The 21,870-nt window shown below is 28.5% G+C and overlaps 2 protein-coding genes across 3 annotated transcripts in view; one reads left to right on the top strand and one right to left on the bottom strand.

Annotated features, from left to right (window-relative positions):
• The window catches only part of LOC131853863 (proteasome subunit alpha type-4), a 182,936-nt gene that overhangs the window by 47,480 nt on the left and 113,586 nt on the right, over nucleotides 1-21,870 (bottom strand). The window lies entirely within an intron of this gene.
• LOC131853862 (thrombospondin type-1 domain-containing protein 4-like) overlaps nucleotides 1-21,870 on the top strand; it is a 67,545-nt gene that overhangs the window by 32,483 nt on the left and 13,192 nt on the right. For both annotated transcript variants that reach the window (XM_059204932.1, XM_059204933.1), the window contains 3 exons: nucleotides 4,454-4,574; nucleotides 6,361-6,463; nucleotides 7,474-7,604. In XM_059204932.1, coding sequence (XP_059060915.1) covers nucleotides 4,454-4,574; nucleotides 6,361-6,463; nucleotides 7,474-7,604 — 355 coding nt within the window. The remainder of the gene's footprint in view (nucleotides 1-4,453; nucleotides 4,575-6,360; nucleotides 6,464-7,473; nucleotides 7,605-21,870) is intronic.

The following is a 21,870-nucleotide window of genomic DNA, read 5'->3' as shown; positions in this document are numbered from 1 at the left end:
AAAAACTTCTAGTCATTGTTAGATTTTTATATTTTTGGCAGTAGATTATAATGTTTATATTTAAGATAAATGCGATATTCTATTTTTAAATATAATTTATTAGTAAATTTACACATTGGTCTAAAAATTACATATACATCAAGATATATAGATTGTTTGCGACGTTGAAATTCTTTATACGGTAAGAGCTTTTGCTTATAAACCTTACTATTTATTATTCAATTGTTACATTTAATTGTTGTTGTTGTTTGTTTAATTTACATACATTTATAGACATTTATCACGTTTTTTTAATTATCGATCGACCCATCAATAACCTGAACAAAGTGATCCGACAAACCGTTATACAAGAATCTATTTATGTTCAAATGAATGCGCGCGACCCGAGATAATTGTAGCGTCCAAGGATCCAGGATTAATACGACCAGATATAGAGTGCTGTTACATAGATAAGTAGGCAATCAAAATACCGTCGCTCTTAATTAGTAAGGGTGCCGGCGGCTGAGCTACGTTGGAACTGGGACAAATCAGTGTAATGATGGTGTTATTTCTTTGTTGAGTTTGTATATCGTATTCCTGTTTTTTTTTTAAATCATGAATATGGAATATTGCACTCGCCTGCGTTAACGGTACGTTGTACCCTTGGAGGATGATGAGATGAAGATTGAGGTAGATCAGTTAGCCCATCATGGCGAATTCACCAGGAGTTGATAGCGATGGATACCAGCGTGGAGGTCAAACTGACAGGTTATATTATTATTATTGGGACTTCAATTATTATATAACCGCATTATTAACAATTTTCGCCCTCCCGTAGTGGTGCTGTGGTAACTACTGCTTTTTTCATTTCCACGCGATTATCATACTACAACTGAGTTACATCATCAAAATTTTCGTTTATCTAATAAATTCTTTCATTAGAATGTAAAAAGTATCCTGCTGATAGTGGTCGTATAACTCTTAAATGGATGCACAATCCCTATGAAATTTGGTGCATCGGTAGATCATAGACTACAGTAACATATAGTAGGCAACCTGACCTACTGCTTATTATAATTTACTAGTAAAATTGTTTTTTTTTTTATCATTTTGTGTCTTTAATACAGGATTGAAATACATTTTACGTTAATATAAAAATATTTTGCATTAGTAAAAATTTTAACATCATCAAAATATGTAGTAAATTATATCTACGTCAATTATATTCTTTCATTAGAATGTAAAAAGTATCCTGCTGATAGTGGTCGTATAACATCCTCGACAAATTAGGATCATCGTCATTTGTCATGAACTCTCATACATACAGACAGTGTACACATTTCATTAGTCGGGCAATAAAGCGAGGATGAAATATTGCTTATATTCTGTTGTTGGACGATAGTAATTTGAATCAGTATTTATGACCTCAAAAGGAGCTAGCTTTGAATGTCTTCATGGTCTAACATATATATTTATGATTCTTGTGATGAAAATTTGATTGTCTCATTTTATTGCGGTGTCGATGACAATGACTTTTTATTGTTATATTGGCCTTCAACGATCACGTCATTATTTACAAATTATAGAATCTATATTTATACCCTATATTTTATACATAAGTATTTGCACCATTAAAAATCGAATGTATATTTGCGTCTATAGTAAATAAATGTATATATATATATTATAATATATGTGACTATAGTAAACATGAATCTCGTAATCATGTGAAAAATACTAGTATAAAAATTCAATATTAAGATGCAACCCAAAAATATAAAATCCAAAAATCTTGATATTTATCACATCCAACTGTAACTAACGTTCATACATCTATACAAAAAAACTATAGGTAGAAAATGAGTTAATACCTGTTTAGATCTTTCTGTGACTATAGTAAACATGTTCATAATCATGTGAAAAAATACAGTTAACGTTCTTTGAACATATTATTTACGTTCTTTGAACGTTTAGTCGCGACTTCGTCTGATTGATTTTAAAAGAAATATAGTCTGTTTTCGTCCTCGTGATATAATCTATCGTCATGTTAAATTTCATTAAAATCTGTTGAACCGTTTTGTAGTGAAAGGGTAAAAAACAAACTGATAGATACTATTGCATTTATAATATTAATAGGAATATGTATTCTCAAATAAGTAAGCTGTACAGTTATAATAAAAGTAGGTAGACCTTTATATATATACAATAATAACGATTACTTAGCCAATTTGTCCAACAATTTGTTGAAGACATTTAATTACTTCTATTGTGATTTAATCATTATTAAGTCTGGCGCCACTATGAGCCATTCGACCTATTGACGTGGTCAACTTATCTTATGACCGCCTTAAGTACAGACACCAAGTGGAACTAATCATTACCACGTGGACATGAATATTCAAACACGAGTTTACATTAAATTAATGTACGCGTCCTGTTGCGAGTCAGGAACATTTGATTCTCGCATAGGGCTGTCATTAATTCAGGTTTCCTTACATTGTAGCGCTGATAATATAAATGTTCTTTGATTCTCGCATAGGGCTGTCATTAATTCAGGTTTCCTTACATTGTAGCGCTGATAATATAATGCTGTACTTATCCATACTAATATTATAAATGAGAAAGTGTGTCTGTTTGTCTATTTTACGTTTAAATTGAATGATTCTATGGTGAAATTAGTTACATCGCGCAGTATCACCGTTGCCTAGCATGTCTGTGATGCGGACCAGAAAAATAACAAGTCTGTCATTCGAGACCGGGTCCTATTCTTAAATTCTTTTCGTATATATATTTTTTAAGCACAAACTTTTTATCAGTTAATATTTCTACTTAATGTACACAATATAGATAGCCACGATTCGATTAATCCTTTCATTTTCCGTTTCCTGTCGCTGTCCGCACTATTCGTAATATAAATATTAGCAGTAACATAATAACCGTTAAAAATGAAATTTAAGTTAATTTGGTAATAAATGGTATTACGTGAATGGGCTATTTATGCATATTTATACATATAAATAAAATTGGAGTGTCTGTTGTCTGTGTATATGAATATGTATGTGCATACACGAAAATAACATTTTTTATAATTTTTGTCTGCCTGTATATTTGTTCCGGATAATCTCTGAAATAGCTAGACCGATTTACACGGGACTTTTTTTAGCACGTAGCTGATGTAATAAGCTTAGCTACTTTTATATTAGGAAAATAAAATAAAATTCCACATGGAGGAAGACGCAGGTGCAGCTAGTATTATAATAAAAATAAGTAACTAATCGCGGTCTGTATTGAAAATATATTATTATTAGGAGACTTTACCAACGTAACTGAACCAAACATAATTATTATTAGAATTTTTGTCTATTAATTTGTTCGTTCATGACCGTATTAAAAATGACTTACCCGATATGGATGGGTACCATTTTCAGAAGTAGATGTATTGCAGTAAGCTTTACTTAGAAATGTATAGTTGCTTTATTTCAATCGGTTTATATACAATAACGTTGATAAAATAGAAATCCCGTAAAGTTTTGATTATTCAGAATATCATTTTCATAATTTATGTATTTTTTTTTCAATTTATATATCTGTTAATATATCTTGCAACTTAACTTATAATACGGTTTAAATATATTTGATTGGCAACCCTAACCCGAAGTAAAATGTAGACCGATTTACTCGAATGCTAATTGTCTTCTTATTTTACCACCAAATTAGATTAACGTGTTCAAAGCTATTTGTTACCTGGTTGATTTCATTACACGATATTGTATGCTATGCCGTTTGTAATGTGATTTATTTTACATTTACTAAGTGGTTTCGTATTGAGTATATTTTTTGAGATACACGTAATTACAAAAAAAATATTTCTAAATATCAAGTTTCAAATAATACATATTTAGGATTATAATTTTAAAAGTACTAAATATATTTCTTAATTTTTAAAGAACATTTGTCAGTTTTTTTATGTAATGGTGTTAATATATATGTAATATTCCCTACATAAGTAATTCTAGTGCAATTAGATGCCAATCTGTAAATGTAAGATTTAGATTAATATCTAGGTAATATAATTATATCTAAATTAGAGATCTTAGCCGACTGTAAATTAAAATATGCGGTGCGATAAACTAGTATGGTAGGTGCTGACAAGTGCTAAACATTGATTGCAGATATAACAAGTAGGTACTACTGTCATTGATCTTAAATATGACACTCATGGTTTTATTTGCAAATCTCATGTGCTTAAGTTATTTGATGAATTAGTTTTGGTTTTTAATGATAGTAGATAGATAAAATTAATAAAGAAATTCGTTGGTGTCGGTCAGATTAGATCTTATTAGTGTTTAAATTTATAAGTTGGGTTAATGAATCACTAGTCTACCACGCTCCACAAAATGTGATTTGTACGTTTATATTATACAATTAATGTTTTTATATATTTTATTGATTTTTATATTTTATTTTGTTTCAGAACTAAATCTACAGCATCTAACACTACCTTGGCTCCACCAGTAATAACTATTAGAGTGGCTAGAGAAACACAGGCAGACTGTTTAGGTGTTGCTAAGAGATATCACGAGTGTAATACTGCTGTAAGTACTATTTTTTTTTTAATATCCATAAGTATCTAAGGTACCGTAATGTTATAGATTGGAATCCTCGGTATAAATTAATGTAATATAGAAAAGTAGTTGACGATTTGCTGGCATATCATCGTCTAGTCTAAACTTTGGACTTGTAAACTTGTTCTTTTTTTCACAGGTGTTGTTCATAATACCTAGACGAGCAATAATAATAATGTCCCAGGATAACTCAAACAGCCTATCTAGTCCCATGTTAAGCAGAGTTTGTGTTACTAGACAGCTGATACAAAAACGTATTTTTTTTTTTAATTCATACATAATATACATATAAACCAACCAGACTGACACAAATAATCATACTTATGAATACAAATGTTTGCACCGTGTTAGGTATCAAACCCGTCACCATCGGAAAGTAAAGTGGTATGATAAATCTTTTTTTTAAATTACATTGTCGTAACTAAAAGTGACAAATAAATAAACTTGAAGTCGAGATTTTTTTTATGTTCATAATTAAATAATGACTATAACTTGTTTCCTTGAGTCTTGACTCGACTTGGCCTATAAATATCAATACTTTGATAACATCAGAAAATTGCAATATGTTGCCATACGTACGATTCTAGTATTGAAAGCTCTTAGAGATTTTCCATTAGTTTGATAGCTATTCCAGTTTTATAAAATGTTACATGTACGTCACGGTTGTTATTGTACTAGTAGTATAAATAAATCTCTAAAGCAGCCTACTACTTTAAAAATAATCAACTTGAATACTGACACTAATTTGAATTGCATTAAATATTTTACTTTTTTTAAGAGATGAAGGATTGTTATTTTTTTATAGAACAACATTTCAAGTAATTAAGTTATGTTTACCTATTATTCTCTGATGTGTTTGCTAAAGAGATCTAGTAAGATAAAACAGAAATCTTGACGTCCTCAGTGGTCACAATTTTGCACACCGCTTTACTTCCTATGGTTGCGGGTTCGATCCCTCGAATTGTGCATACTTTTGTAATCATAAGTATAACTGTTTGTATCGGTCTAGGTGTTTTCTATGTATTGATAAAAAAATCTAAATATTTATATCAGTTGTAGTAGTATAGTACCCATAACACAAGCTCTACTTACAGTGGGACTAGATGTCGATGTGTTAATTGTCCAGGGTAATTTATTTATTTATTACAATGATTTGCTTAATTGATACGCTATTAGAGGTTTAGAGGTTAAGCAGGCACTCAGTCTACTCTAATAAATATTGTTTGATTTACGATATCATGCCTTGTAAAATGTTTCCATGATTACCATTGTTCTTTCAATGTTAGCCCAGCGTATGCCCTACATATAACTACATGTAAATGTGTTTGTTTTTGGTTTTTCTATCTTAATATTCTTTATTACCTAATAAAATTTTAACGAAGCAAAAAAGTGTCAAAATTTCACTTAAAAACTGCATAAGTAATTTTGATGAAATTTTCACAGAATGTAGATATTGTTTAGATAATGTTATTATGTATATAAATATAATATTATTATGTATATAAATAGGCTAAGTTAGGAAAAAACTTCTCCAAGGGGCTTACTCCAAATAATCGTATTTGTGCCAATTTCAATAATCCACGTATAATTTTATTAATCCATTCACTAATTAAATCAAATGCTGTCGATCTGCAAATCTATCTACACATGTTAAATTAGCGGTCACTACTATTTTTTAATAATATTAATTGAAAATTGCCTCTTGGACTAAGACGGATATGGAATACAGTATGCAATGATATTTGTTTTGTTTCAGCCGTGTTCTGGAAGTGTTTCGGATATGCGCTCTGAACAATGTTCAACATATGACAGGAGACCTTTCCGCGGACGATTTTATACTTGGGTTCCATATATAGATGGTTTGTATATATTATATTTTACACACTTTTAATATAATAGTTAACGCATAAATACAATACATATTTAATAAATAAAAAATACGTACCTACTTTAAATCAAATATAGAAGAAGTCAAAATGAATATAATCTGTAATACACCATGGTGTATGATATATGTAGGTATATTGTTATAAAAGTATTTTAGCGTTTAAAGTAGGCACATAATATAAATATACGCGTATCATAATCATGAAGTAATTTCCTAAACGAATTTTGTAATATGTATTACCTATCCGCATAGTATTTAAAAATTCGTTTTTTTAAATACTATTTTAAACATATGAGAATAATTTCTTCTTATTACTAACGTTTATTAAATATAACAAATATTCAATGACAAGTTCAAGGAAATCCTAATGAAGTCTGTACTAAATATGGAATACCAGTTATACGAATTGTATTCAATCTAGATGCGATGCAGTAAATATGCGATTTCAACTAGCTTTAACAGGTTAAGACGGAAATTCTTATTAGTTTCAATATTCGTTCGTTTAGCCTTTGCATAATTCAATGTTTAAGTACTTATAGGACTTTTATATTATAGAGTTTATGAACGTTAACGCAATATGTATCCTGACTAATGTTATTAACGTAAACGCATTTTTCTTTGTTTTTTACCTCTTCGTTCTTTATATATGTATGGATACTATAAAAAATAAGGAAATGCATAACATATATATCATATTTATGTCAGACGAGAACGTAAGCAGACAATCAAATTATCTAGGTGATGCGGACGAAGTTGCTAGAATATAATAGTACTTAGTATCATAATCATTATATTGTAATCGATATTATAAATTACCTATCAATATTACAAGTTTTGCGATAAACAGTACAAAAATAACATCAGATATGTTATTTTTGTAATAACATCTCTGTATTAGTATTTTTATATAATTATTTTGAATAAATACAAAGCTCTATCGAAACTTAATTAAATTTGAATGAATTGTTGCACCTTGTACAGGTGATTCTCCCTGTACGCTGAACTGCAGACCTCTTGGTCAACACTTCTACGCATCATTAGCGCTGGTTGCAGATGGAACGCCATGCACTCGGCCTGGCTTCAGAGCGATATGTGTGCAAGGAGTTTGTAAGGTGAGCATAAAAACTTTTTACAGTACTGGCTACTACTTGTTGTAAATTTCTGTCTATGAAAGTTCTGACTTTCGTATTCACAGATCTGCCGTTACTGTATTATAATGCCTTTTAAATGTTTCTAATACTACAAAAGGTTATAGATTATATGGAAATGACTTTCATATAAGTTCCATTTGACAATTGATAAAAGATTTCGTAAAAAAATAATATTAGTTTGATATGCCGTAATATTATATCGCTTAGTAGACAACTTTGTCCCGCTAGTAACTCTGTATAAAGGATATAAAGGAATTATCCCGAATCATTCACCTGTTTACAATCACAATCTCAAAAATAATTTTTGAATAGGAATTTTATTGCATATTTATGGAAATATTATAGTAAAGTCATTTTTTTCAAAAATAAAATCTATATATCTCGATATTGGAATAGGCATTGATTTTGTTTATAATTTGAATTATAAGTAAAATTTACTGCTTAAATATATATATCCTTATTAAATAGTGGATATATCCGACCATAGATATAATGTGGTGAAAATAAGATTCAACAATGTGCATATTTATATATGCGGCAAACAATCGTACTACAATTATTTTGCATCGTAATCAAACCGCGGATTGTTTATTGAGTAAATGTGGAGCCGTAAAGTTCAGCAAAGTATTGAATTGATGCAACATTGTATTGCAGATAGCAAGGACGCATGCGTCGCGATCGTAAATTTATTTGAGTATTGTTATTGCCTATTATTATGTGATAATGAATCGTTTGTCTAACTGCTCAAGAGTTTACTGTCCAGTCTTAAAGTTGTGTCTTTGGCCTACACATTTTATGGCACTGAAAATTCATGAAAACTGTAAATCAATTTGTTCTAGTTTTTTAATATGTCTGAAATGGAAAACAAGGTGACAGAGCACAATGGCCGAACAAATAGAAAATAGTAACCATTGCTTATAAAAAACTTAATGACAATAGTTTGAAATCATTTTGTTTTCATTATTAATATTTGCATACGCCTACGGGATGCTGCATGTCATATTATTTTATACATTTAGTAAGATCTAAAGTTAATAATAATTATTATTATTTAGTAACTAGTAAATATACCATTAGCACTAAAATATTAAAATATACTGTAACGTCCGTGGTACTCATGTCTTGGTAAATTTAACACTATAATTTAAGTGCGCAATATACATTTTATACATCTGTACTCGGAAATTTCAAAATTAACAATTTAATTACAAAAAAAATATTAAATTAATTTAGTTTCGACAGATAGCGACAGAGATAAATTACGCTAAAGTCTTTATATAGATTTAAAAATAATAGTAAATACTCATATTAAATTTATATAGTTAATAGTGATGTAATATTGCATTATTATTTTCGTCATCATTATTAGTAATAAATAATTGAATATCCAAGTTGGTAAAATTTTGTTTTCGATTGCACCTATCTTCAATTGCAATAAACAACAGTATAGGTACCGTAGGTTGTGACCTGTGTATTATTATAGCCTAACAATAACATAAACAAAATTACCTATAGTGTTCACGCTACAACAAAGATATACTATAAAAGGGTGTTCATATAATACTATTAACACCTCTTACAACTTCGCAACCTATACGCAAATAAAGCTCCTACACCATTGTACATTTCAAGCGATTTTTAGTGATTTTGTATGTTTATTTTTTAATTATTTTATTTAATATAGCTGATTTTATACTGAGTTATATATTTCTGTCTATATATAATACATTTTATTTGCGAAAAACGTATAGTTTGAAATTGACTCATGAAATTTTCTTAACAATGTAATGGATAAATTTGTCTTTAAATTACTAAATAATATTTATATACAAATATGTCTACATAAAAATTGTTTTATATGTAGTTACGGGAATCTATTTAAGAAACAAGATTTTATTTATGCCGCAAATTTACATATCGTACGAGTACCTTTTATTCTTGCGCTAGCTATCGCTTAGCAAGTTTAGTGTAATCTTTTATAAAGAATAACGTTAAGTTTAGTATAAGGCGCCACATGCTCTAATACTATAAAAGGAATAAGTAATTTCCCAATGTTCGGTAAATCCTTTTATGAAATTAATTGATATTGTATTAACATTTACAGGCAGTGTCTTCATTAACTTTATGTGTGTAATAAAGTTAGACATTATTATTTAATAAAAAAATTACATTTTGTTAAGTAGTCAAATTATATTAATCGTAATTACTATAAAGAATGAATTGAATGATATCTTAGATTAGTAAGTAATGAAAGAATAGTATCGCGGGGAGTATCATCACAACCTGACATTCATAGTGCTGTTCATGTATATAGCCGATGGTTAAGGTGATATATAAGCGTGTTTGCCACAATAAAATAAATGGTGATAGATATTTAAACAATATTATATATTCAATATTTTAAAAGATATTTTAAAATATTGAATATAGAGTTTTACTTTTCTGTATCAACAATCCTGTCATTATATGGACTGGACCGAAAGAAAATATTTCTTTTTGTTGTGTAAATTGTTTCACTATGGTATATTCAAGTATGAAAAATATAAATAAATGTTTAAATGTACATACTACAAAATGTAAACTAGGCGCTAATATTACAGATAAAGGTCAAACGGAAACAAGTGCATATATAAATATATTTTATTTATTTTTAATTTAATTTGATAGAAAATACATAGACTTATTATTATGTAGACAAGTTAACGTGAAATTAGTGTAGGTAACGTTAACGTAATTGTAGCGAGCGTCGCCGGCGCCAGTCGGTATGCGATAGATCGGCGATTACTGCCTGCCACCCACCGCCTCAGGCGCGGTCCTATTCTAAATATATTGATGCGATATATAGATATATGTTAAAATTACTTTTTATTTCTTTATAAAGATCTGTTAATTTAGCATCTCTGTCGTCTTCCGAAACAAAAAGTAAAAAAAAAAAACTTCAAAATCTAAGCATTACATTCCGTAATAATTATTATGTTAAGATTCTAAGTACATATTTACAGTAATTATTATTTTTTGGTATAGTTATTTAAAAAATTATCTAAGTTCATATATATTAGTATAATTATGAACTCTCTAATAATATATTTCTGAGTTACTTTTACTATTTAGATTAATAGATCTATTAAAATTTATTTATATACTTGACTTGATTATTAAAGCAGTCTTAGTCTAATCTAGGTTTAGGTCTCCATCATCGACTGGCTTAAAGGATGTCGATTTGTGTATTACAAGTAAATTATAAAAATACCAACCTGCTCGTGGAATAAGCCTCTATACCTGTAATTAGAAACTAAGAAAATCCGACATCTCTTTCGCATTTAAGTAGAAAGCTCATGTTAATTTTGTGACAGGCAGACGTGATCAGAATGCTACCCTTATATTCAAGTCCTCGGATCCGCACTAGTTAATCCTATTGGCATTTCTTTGACAGTGATACAAATGGTGAAACAAAGTTTATTAGATTTGATATTTAGTTTCTGGTTAACTATAATGGAAATATGATTTATTGACTGATCTAACAACAGAACAATATTCTCTATTTAATTTACGATTAAAAAAATCCATTCGAAATTTTTTGTAAATAATAATAAAAAAAAAGATTTTGTGTTGTATCCAATTGTATTGTAAATATTTAAACATACTAATAAAATATTCTAGTTGCTCTTCTTAATAAGAAATAGTCAAGGATGTGATAATGTAAATGTGCATCAATTTATTGTCAATAATATAGGACTTCGGCCGGCATCATTCTCGTTACAGTAATATGTCTGGATTGTCCTAGACCTACATATGGTAGGTCTTAATAAGAAGAAATATAAGACGTAACTGCAATGAGTCCTAGTTTCCTGGTAATAGCAATATTTATTTACTAACTACATTGAAGGTTGCACTGAAATGCAGTACTCATAATTTCATAAAGATATAGGTACTTGCAAGTATTACATTACCGCAAATGCTTGCGGCAGTTGAAATAGTGAATCATCTTTATACAGAGAAATACATAAATAAACCTATCACCTGTTAGAGGCAAAGATAAAATATTATATTAAAAAAAAATAACATGATGATTACGCAAGAAACTGTTTATTGTTAATTTTCATATGATTTTTATATAATACATACGCAAAAAATAGTCCATTTCACTTTATGTGGTGGTATTATTATGAATACCACGGATTCATGTGAATAAGTTAACATTTGAATTTTAGTTTTGATATATTGTGCAGTTATGAGAAGTACACATAACTTATTTTGTTCGAATCACTTTGGCTTTAGTTTTATTTTAATACTTTGCGTGTTCAAGAATTGTTCGGATAAAAACTTGGTACAAAGAACATTCATATAAAGAATGATTGTATTTATTATATGTTGTAATGCAGACTGCATTCAAGTATCAATGTTTATGAAATTAAACAACTTTATGTAAGGTAAAAGTAATGTAACAAAGTTTAGACTTATCGGTTTCGTACTAAACAGCTTTTTGTATATATTATGAACTTGATACTGCAACTTTTAATTTTATAAATATAATTGTTACATGTCAGATTTATTTATTTGTCATGTAAAGCAGGTTAAATTTAGCTCGTCACTTACACAAATGTAAGTCAATAGTAAACATTAACATTAAGACAAACTTAAATTTGATTTTGATATGTATTCATTCATGTGATAAAATGGATTATCTTCATTAAATGACTTTAAAGTTCTCCTAAATTTCTAAATTGGTAATTGTTATTTTTATATTATACCTCTTATTGTATCATTAAAAAGTAGCATTTATTGACATTATGTATGAGTAGAAATATGAATAGACTATACTAACTAGTACTAAATATCGAATTCCGCATGCCATGACCTAGCCCTGGTTTTTGGAATCGCTTAGCGCCCGATACTTATGCAATACAAACGTAATGTACTACCACCATTTATAAAGCATTTTCACTACCACTGAATCTATGTCAATGACTGAATTAACTATTTTATGACTACCTATAAATATACTAGTATTCCGTTTATAACATTGTTCTCAATACACATTATTGAACCTGACATGAAATCTTGCGTCGCAGGATTGGTACTCATAATACTGTTTTTTCAACAACAGGCTTTATGGGTTCATTTAAAAAACACCCTATTTAAACCATTGAATTATTACACGCAGATACAAAATCAAGGGTACATATATATCATATTTCACTATTTATTATTTCAGTTGACCCATTGACCCGTTGAGTTATTGACCCGACCAAAAGAGTGATAGAAATCACGTTATACTAAAAGAGTATAATGACGTGATATCTTTAGAGCTGTTTATATGTATATGCTTCTTTTTTTTTCTTTTTCTTAGAACGGTCTCACTTTATGTGGGGATGGCTCTTCTAATATTGCGGTGCTAGGACAGTTTATATGTATATATAAACTGTTGAAGATTAAAATTTACACCTCCAAGTTTACTATTCTAATGGATTAAAAAAAACAATAAATCATATTTTCATGAAGGTTTTATACCTAAAATTTTTCAGATTACTTTTTGAGGAACTTTCAGATCCATAAATAATATCAAGATTTTTGGCTCGATATACCTTTTACAACTAACCCTGTATTTACATTTTGAAAATATACGTAAATGATATATTATAACTTATTATTCTCAATAAAATAATAGATAGTTCTGTTGTGGGCTGATATTTTATGTGATAAGTAACGAGAGAGTAAAATACTATAAAATATGCCGGTCTCCTAGAAATGTAATAAATAACAATATTATAAACAATCGCGATCGCTTCCAGTTGATCTGTTAATAAATACGCGTAAAATTATTTTGTCATACTAAATACTGGTCATTATTATTACAATATACGATAACTACTATCGTTTATTTTATACTATTCCGTAATCCTGTTAGGTTTTAACCTCTATGTGGATTGGTTATCTAATATCGGCTTACTCATATTACCTAAATATATAATGTTGAAAATTTCTCATGCTTAGTTACCTACGAATATCTTCGTAAATATCAATTGTTTGATTTTTATTCCAGACTAGCTACAGGAAGGTCTGAACTGAAAGTTTCAAATCACAGAAAAAAATGACAATTGATAACAATAGGACTCAGTATTTTCGTAACGTAACTATTACAGAAGCACAGTCTATACTGGCGAGTCTTATTTTTATAATTTTATAGACATTTTCTTAATTATCTTTTGTACATTACACATTTTAATGCATTATACTCGTAATAATATACATAAAATTGTGTAATATATAAACTTAAGAAATAAAATGTATAACAATATGTAGTATATAATTTTAAAAAAATAACGGAAAGTTAAACGAAAATGTTTTTATCTTATTTTTATGGAACCGAAGTACCAAGCAAAAGTGCTGCCTAATGAAAGTGGTAATCGATGTTACCTTTTATACATTGTAAGATTTTGTAAATGCTACAATGCTCTGAACAATTTTAAGTTTTATTTCTATGAATTGTTATAAATCTCTTCGGCTTGATCTAATAAGATGAATGTGTTTCAGTTTATTGGTTGCAGCTTTACGTAACAGAATATCTGAATAATGTCTAATGCATTAGCATAAGGCTAGTGATACATCTAGCAATTATGAAAGTATTTAACTACAGAATATTTGGAGCTGCAAAAATTGTTTACATCAGTATTGATATTTTATTTTATATTTTCTTTTAAATGCACTGCCCATATAAATCAATGTTTACCCTTTGGTTGACTGGGAGAAAATGCCTTAAGGTGTTAAGTCCGCCGTGGGCATTGTGCATCTTTATTTTTTGTATTTTTACATTAAACTTTTAATGAATAAATAAATAAGTAATACATTTATATAAATAAAGATTTTCACTATCTTGTATTTGTAAATAACCAGATACCTTAAAGCAACAACACAACCTTAAAATACATTTTTAGAATTCAGGACAAGGAATGAAAAAACAAGTAAAGGAAAGTAAACGGGACTCTATATAATGCGACTTTGTAGACCTATTACTGTACTATTACACTATATTTACAATACTACGGCCAGCCATTATAAATGTGCTGATTGTGATTGTTTTTGTTTTATTATCTTATATTTTTTAATGTGGTATAAATAAAAAAGTATTAAATCGAGTGAATTACGCATGTAAATACTATTTTAGCATAACTTTTGCAGTACAATTACTAGTATGAAATATTCACTCGCTTAGTATGTCTACAGCGGTATGTCTATTCATTTCGTCGGTTTTCCACATATCAGTGCGCCGGCATGCCTTATGCCAGTACTGCACGCACAGCTCAACGGCGCGCGACTTACGCGCAGCGCACTCGGAAAAGTTTCCGTGAATAAGCTTTTCAGTTATTTTGTTAATATTTCGTACTTTTTTAAATTATTGCGTTTTGGTTCGTTTAAGTATTATTATTATTCATTTTATATACGACATTTAATTATAGTGAATTCGGGTTAATAATTTGTGATCATTTCATTAATATTACATTATTATTATTGCAGAATAATATGTAATTATATCATTAATTGTATTTGAGAATTTAGATTATCAAAGCAGAAATTTATCTATCTATTACGTAATATAATTTACGGGCCATAATAATATTTGAACATTTAATTTAATAATCTTTTGCAAGCGGCTTTTAGTATCTTATGTTAATGTTTACAACGCAAGCAAATGATTTCCGTTAAAAAATGTTATCTCCAGCAATTATAACATGCACTTAAATGTGTTAAGTGATGTAACCGCTCAATGACAATTCGATGTTAATTTGATGACTGTCAAAATTAAATATAAACGTCGTGTAGACCGGCACTAAAAGAATATATACTTCTTTTTCTGACTACAAATAAACTTATTATTTTATAATATTTGATTACATGACTACTGTTGTTATTAGTATAGTACTATTCGTCAAGTACCTACAATAGACTAAGTGTTATGTATCAGGGTTAAATTATGGTTTTTACTCGATTAAAATGTTAAGAACCTACTAAGTAACTATTATTTAAACATCAGTATCTATACTAATATTATATTGTAAATGCGAAAGTGTGTCTGTTTGTCTGTTTATTTGCTTATTCATATCTAAACGACTGAACGGATCTTTGTGAAATTTTACATGAAAATGTATTGGATTATGAGATTTAAAATAGATTATTTTTTATTTTGAAATTTAAAATCTAAGATTGGGAAAAATTGGCGATGCATGATTGATCTGAAAAAGTCACGGGTAATAGCTAGTATAATATATGTATTAAATAGTATTGTCTGCTTCAAAAACAATTTATATTACGGTTTCCGCATATGCAAAGTTATCTCAAAAAGTATACAAAATGTAGAAATTATATAGTCATTGGTATCATCTAGTTTTCTTATGCTATTAAAACCGGCACCTATCCATGCAAATATCGAAAGTTAATGTATGATAAGTGGCTCTTGTTCCATCAACTATGTATATAGGTGCATATGTGAACCGGATGTTTATCTAGATGAAGACTAACTTTCAGTCAAGGCTTCACCTAATTATTTTATTTAAATATTTTATTTTCTTGCGACTTTGTCTGCATAAATTTTACCCCCTTCCGAATTATTTTTTGAGATAAAGAGAGCTTATGTCCGTCGTCGTTATATCTATTTTAATGTAAAATTTTATTATGATTCGTTTGACCATTTATTTTGCCAAAAAGACAAACATTCAGATTCATAGAGAATCTTTCGTTTTTATAATATTAGTATAAGTTAAGTTTTGAAAGTTAGGCTGTGTTTTGTAATTGCAATGACAAACATGCTGAAGGTTCACCTAATGGCATAGATGTTCATGAACAGCACAACACACATTACTTGTGTCGCCCCTCAAGCGTTGCCATTCCAGAGGGTTAACTCGTCATGGCTCTTTTTCTGTTATTTCAAGAATCGTATATTACTATAGTTCTAAAATAGTCTGGGGTACGAACTTGTATTATTCAGCTAACCATTGTCTGTTATTGCGAAACACAAGCACTTTGTTTCGCATATATACGTATTGTCCTAGGTGCACAGAATGGCCATTATTTGAATAGAAACATTTCTATATTGGTTTAGATATCAGTTGATTATGTAGTGTGTGTGTGTGATTCTGTAGCTGAGACCTGAGACCCGCGATATCGTCTGCTTTTTTAAAATATAATCTAGCCTATGTCCGTCCTTCTGGTACTATATATCTTTAAGTAAAAATTATTTATTTAGAACTGTTCAGCCGACGAGATGATATAGATAGAGAGACAGACATACTGCCATATTTTTAGTAATAGGTTATAACAACCAGTTTGCTCGCGTTAATGTTACTTTTGTCAAACAATTTTGGTCATTGGTCAATATGCATATTAAAAAATTGCGATTTATCTGTATATCTTGCTGTTTGTTACCTTTTTACGGCTAAACTGCCGACGTATATGCACATTAACTACTCATCTAATCATCAAGAAATTACCTAATTTCTTGATGAGTAGTTAAGGTAACAGCATAAAAAATACACAAACATTCCATTTTTAGTTTATTATTATCAGTTAATAGTTAGCTATGACTAGTTTAGGATTACCACGATAAGTAAGGATATAGGTATTTTCATAAATACCGTGTCACGGTAATAGACTCGTGCCAAGATTCATATATCTGTAACAATTTCGGCTCAAAATTCCAGTGCTGAGCTAAGACACATAAATAAAGACATTTTAGTAATGTTTATGTATTAAAATATTATTCATTGGATGTTTTGGAGATATGACAAACATAAACGTACATGCGGAAGAAGAGTGCATCGATTTATCGTATATTTAAAGTTAAATCTAAATGTAGGTATGCGTAATTTGACTACTGCTTTTACTATTGCTATTAAACTGGAATGCATCAAATTATCCAGCCAATGTTTTTCTATTCTACTTTCTTACACTTTGGTAAAATTACTTCAAATACGTAATCAGAAAAAAAATCAAGTGTAAATATTTATTGTTAAATCTCCAAAAGTAAATTATATTCAGTTTCGTTATTATATGACTGATTTATATATAATTTAAAAATCTTAGTTCTTTGCATATATATTTACATAGTTTAAAATTATTTACAATATTAATTGATAATTATGAATCTGGAAGTATGAATTTGCAAAGTATGCCTATTTAATAGCTTACATAAATCCTTAAAATACTTTTTGATATAATTTCTTGTAGAAACGAAATTTAGTCCCAGTCATCTAGGCTATGATATAATACACATAGAGGGAAAATGTAGTTTTACATGATTAAATAATGATCATTTTATCATTATCGCTTAATTATGTATATTATGAAAATATCCTTAGGTATAGTTTTTAAAACAGAAATGATATGTCTATTGTAATGAGATAATATGATCTTTAAATCTGCACCACATAGTAACCCTATAACAGTAGATAGTAACAAAGAGTTTGAAATATAAAAAAATAGGTACAAAGATCGTAAGGGCTCGGATTAATTTTTCTTCAAAATTAATATACCATAATATATTTTGTTAAAAAAATACTAACGGAATATTTTGATATTTAGGAAGTACTTAATTTAATTATGTGTATAAGTTAGTGTTTTATTAATGGCTTCTATACACTCGAATGTAAATATGGACACATTTTCAAGTTGACTCAATATGAATCATTTTAATAAGAATTACCTACTACTTAACGTTGACGACAGATCGTTGATCTCTAAAGATTGCTCATAATTTTTCCTTCGTCATTCGCGACACTAGCTTGTGTTAATTTTTATTAAGGATTTAATAGGAGACCGCTATAAGCACTATATATTATAGTGATCAGCAATTGAGGTTGCTTCAAGGTTGCAACTTATTCTACAATATTTGTATAAAAATATATCTAAAATACTAATTCATATTACAAACTGCAATGATTGATTATTTTTAATAATAGATCCAATTATTATTGGTAATTTTATTGTGTTATTAATATAATTGAGAATTTAAAATTATTTTATATTTCATTTATTACAATTAAATTTTACTACAAAAGTTAGTCTATATAACTGTGAGTATCGAAAGTATACGATCATAATTAGAGATATATCATAAAAGTATATGAACACAATATATATTCTGCTGCAACTATACTTTTGCTTTCGATGTAGCCATTTATATATTAATACTGATTGTGAAATTTTCATAACATTGTCCATCTCCCGGGATACCCGAAATGAGTACGGAATTTGTTGAGGATATCAGAATTATATATCGGTTTGGTCTTATTCTTAAATAAAAAATATACGCGTATGAATTCCCAAATTGAGTTAGAATATAATTATTGAATATTTTTCTTTATTTGGTTAAGGTCATTATAACAAGCTGACAAAGTTGCGGCCACAACTAGTATATAATACAATGTAACATTTATAAATTGCAAAATATAACTTTAAAAGTAAGCTATAATTCATATTATTGGCAACCCTAATCAACATCCTGTGTAGTCTACTAATAGGTAGCTGTAATAGACGACATCTTAATTTCGTCGTATAGTAATTTATCATTCTTATTCTTTGAAATCCATAATGGTTTTACTTAGGTGGTGTCAATTAGGCGGCAGGCGGCACTCTATTGCGGTTTTATTTCTAATTTCATGTACACATTGTTGGATTGTTCGAATTGGTCACAGATCCTAATTAAACATTTTAAAAATACAGTACCTAATTAAGAAATTAAAGTAGACATGGACAATATATCTATTTTATATTTTGAATGATTTGTGAATAATGTTTCAATAAATTAAAAGATATTTATTTTTCTTAAAATTTGAAAAAAAATAACACAAATAAAGTATTCAATTAATGAGATGTGATGTACTTAGGTACTATATTCGCATTTGGTGGTTCTTTTCAATCGTATTTGATTGTTTACATTATGTATATATGTAGTACTTCTTCTTCCAACGGTAACCAAATTTATTATTAGTTTGGAAAATATATCGATTTTTAGATCCCTTTTACAAATTTGGTTGAAAGGAGAATTTATTAAACAGGTACCTAAGTACTAATAACGTCTATCGATTTCCGAAGTCAAATATGTGTCATCTTGAATCAAGGGTTCTATTTTTTTAAAGGAATAGGAATGAGTCTTCGTGGGTTTGTCTACTTCAATTAGTTATCTAATTACTACCTCCAAATACCTTGCTTTGTAAGGCAGTGAAATTATAGTATAACATCATTGTAGTTATCACTTTTCCTCAGATGGATCATACGATTATTTAAACCAAACCACTTACATAAAAAAAAATAAAGATCTTCATGATAGACGTACACAATATACGTAAGATGCATGTCAATATTAATCTGTAGTTTTGAATCAACTTATAAATAGTTATTATAATAGTAGTATTGAAATATACAATGGCATCAAGAGATTATATCTTGGCGACCACATAATGACAAATCGTAACAGTTACGGCTCTTCATTTAATGGATGGGTCATGCTTGGACAACGGCCAATACTGCCGAAATATAATTATTTAGTATATGTACTATTTGTTTACATTATAAGAATTTCTGTGTTTACTTTCCTATAAAATATATCAATAAATAAACAATAATCTAACTTTAACAACTTATACCTTTCTTTCATCCTCTATATTTACAGCCATCTGCGTTTAACTTGAATTTATACATTTATACATGATTTAAATCCTATTTTTCCATTAGTTCAGCCATTGTCCTTAGATACCTATGTTAAAATTATTTTAAAAAAGTGAATTAATTTGTCTCTTACTTCTTGGGGACATAATATTTTGCGTACATGTTAGTTTCAGTAGTAAATAATAGTTAGTTGTACGAGACGACGTTTTACATTTCATCAGATAAACTGTTAGCTTGTATAGTATTTTAAATGTGAAATTTTAATTATTATTATTCATTTATTACATGTTAATCTTTATTATGATATTAACAATAATAATTTATTCAATGTCATCTATTTTGCATATAAAATAATCTTTTAATAATACGTAAAAACACTTATTAATCAGCAATATCATTAATTTTACTTTGAAGCCTTTTAAACAGAGATTCTATATAATAATAGTATATACCTAAATCTATCTAAAGACTTTTTAATGACTAATGAATGTTACGCTTTACTAATATGTACTTAGAGCTAAACCTCGTTTGCCTAATTTTTGTTAAACAATAGGCTATTTATGTGACTCTATATAACACTAAAGAACAATACGTTATCATCATGGTCTTATTCCCACATTTAGTCTACATTTTTAATTGTAAAGCAGACAGCTGTGTTAGTGCTATTTTTCAACCATAGTGAGTAATCAAGACTATTTATATGATCAAGTAAAAGAAAATGGTAATACGTACTACATATATATATAATTTGACAATAGACAGCTACTAAATATTAATGTAGTTTTATTTAATTTATTTATAACAAACAACTATTCATTCTAGTTAATATGTCAACAAGGAGCTTATAAACCGTGTCACATAAACAGTCTTTAATAACGTACAAATCACGATGTAAAACTATTTTTTTACCAAACGTTGAAGTCTACTTCTTTCGGTTGAGTATTATTTTGATAGCGCATGATTATCAAAATAAATCATTAATAATATCTATTTTTAAAACACTTCTTATAAAAACAATCTTCAATGAGTAGACCTTATTACCAATGAATGGCTTTCAGATACAAAGATAACCACAAAATCATTGAGACAGTCCAATAGGACTCGAGGAAAGTACTTCATTTTATATTTTATCATGTAATTTTTTCGTATCTAATTTTTGATGGTATTATCGAATAAATTTATTGTTATGTTTAGATAAATCTTGTCAAAATAACTTAAATTCCAATTACCGTTAGACTAAGGTTAAGCTAAAGTATTATTTCTATTAGAAAGATACCAATAGTAGTTAATCTATAAATTACTGTTAACAATTTCTACTCACGTGTGACATCATTGCACTTCGCCTTTATTTTATGATGCCATCTGAAGGACGGACAGCTTTATAACTGTTATATATAAGCATTGAACCTTCTTACTGCCCTACTTAAACTTGCCAACAAATTTGTAAGATACCATTGTTAATCGCCAAGACTATATTATTATTGTGTAGACTAATATAGATAAATTGTTGGATTTTTTTAGTATAGAATAAATTCAATGCTGTACGGATGAGTAGGCAAGCTATAAA

This window comes from Achroia grisella, unplaced genomic scaffold (assembly GCF_030625045.1).
Source record: "Achroia grisella isolate CSIRO2021 unplaced genomic scaffold, CSIRO_AGI_Agris_v1 utg906, whole genome shotgun sequence".
Lineage (NCBI taxonomy): Eukaryota > Metazoa > Arthropoda > Insecta > Lepidoptera > Pyralidae > Achroia > Achroia grisella.
This window is presented reverse-complemented; position numbering and strand designations above follow the sequence as displayed.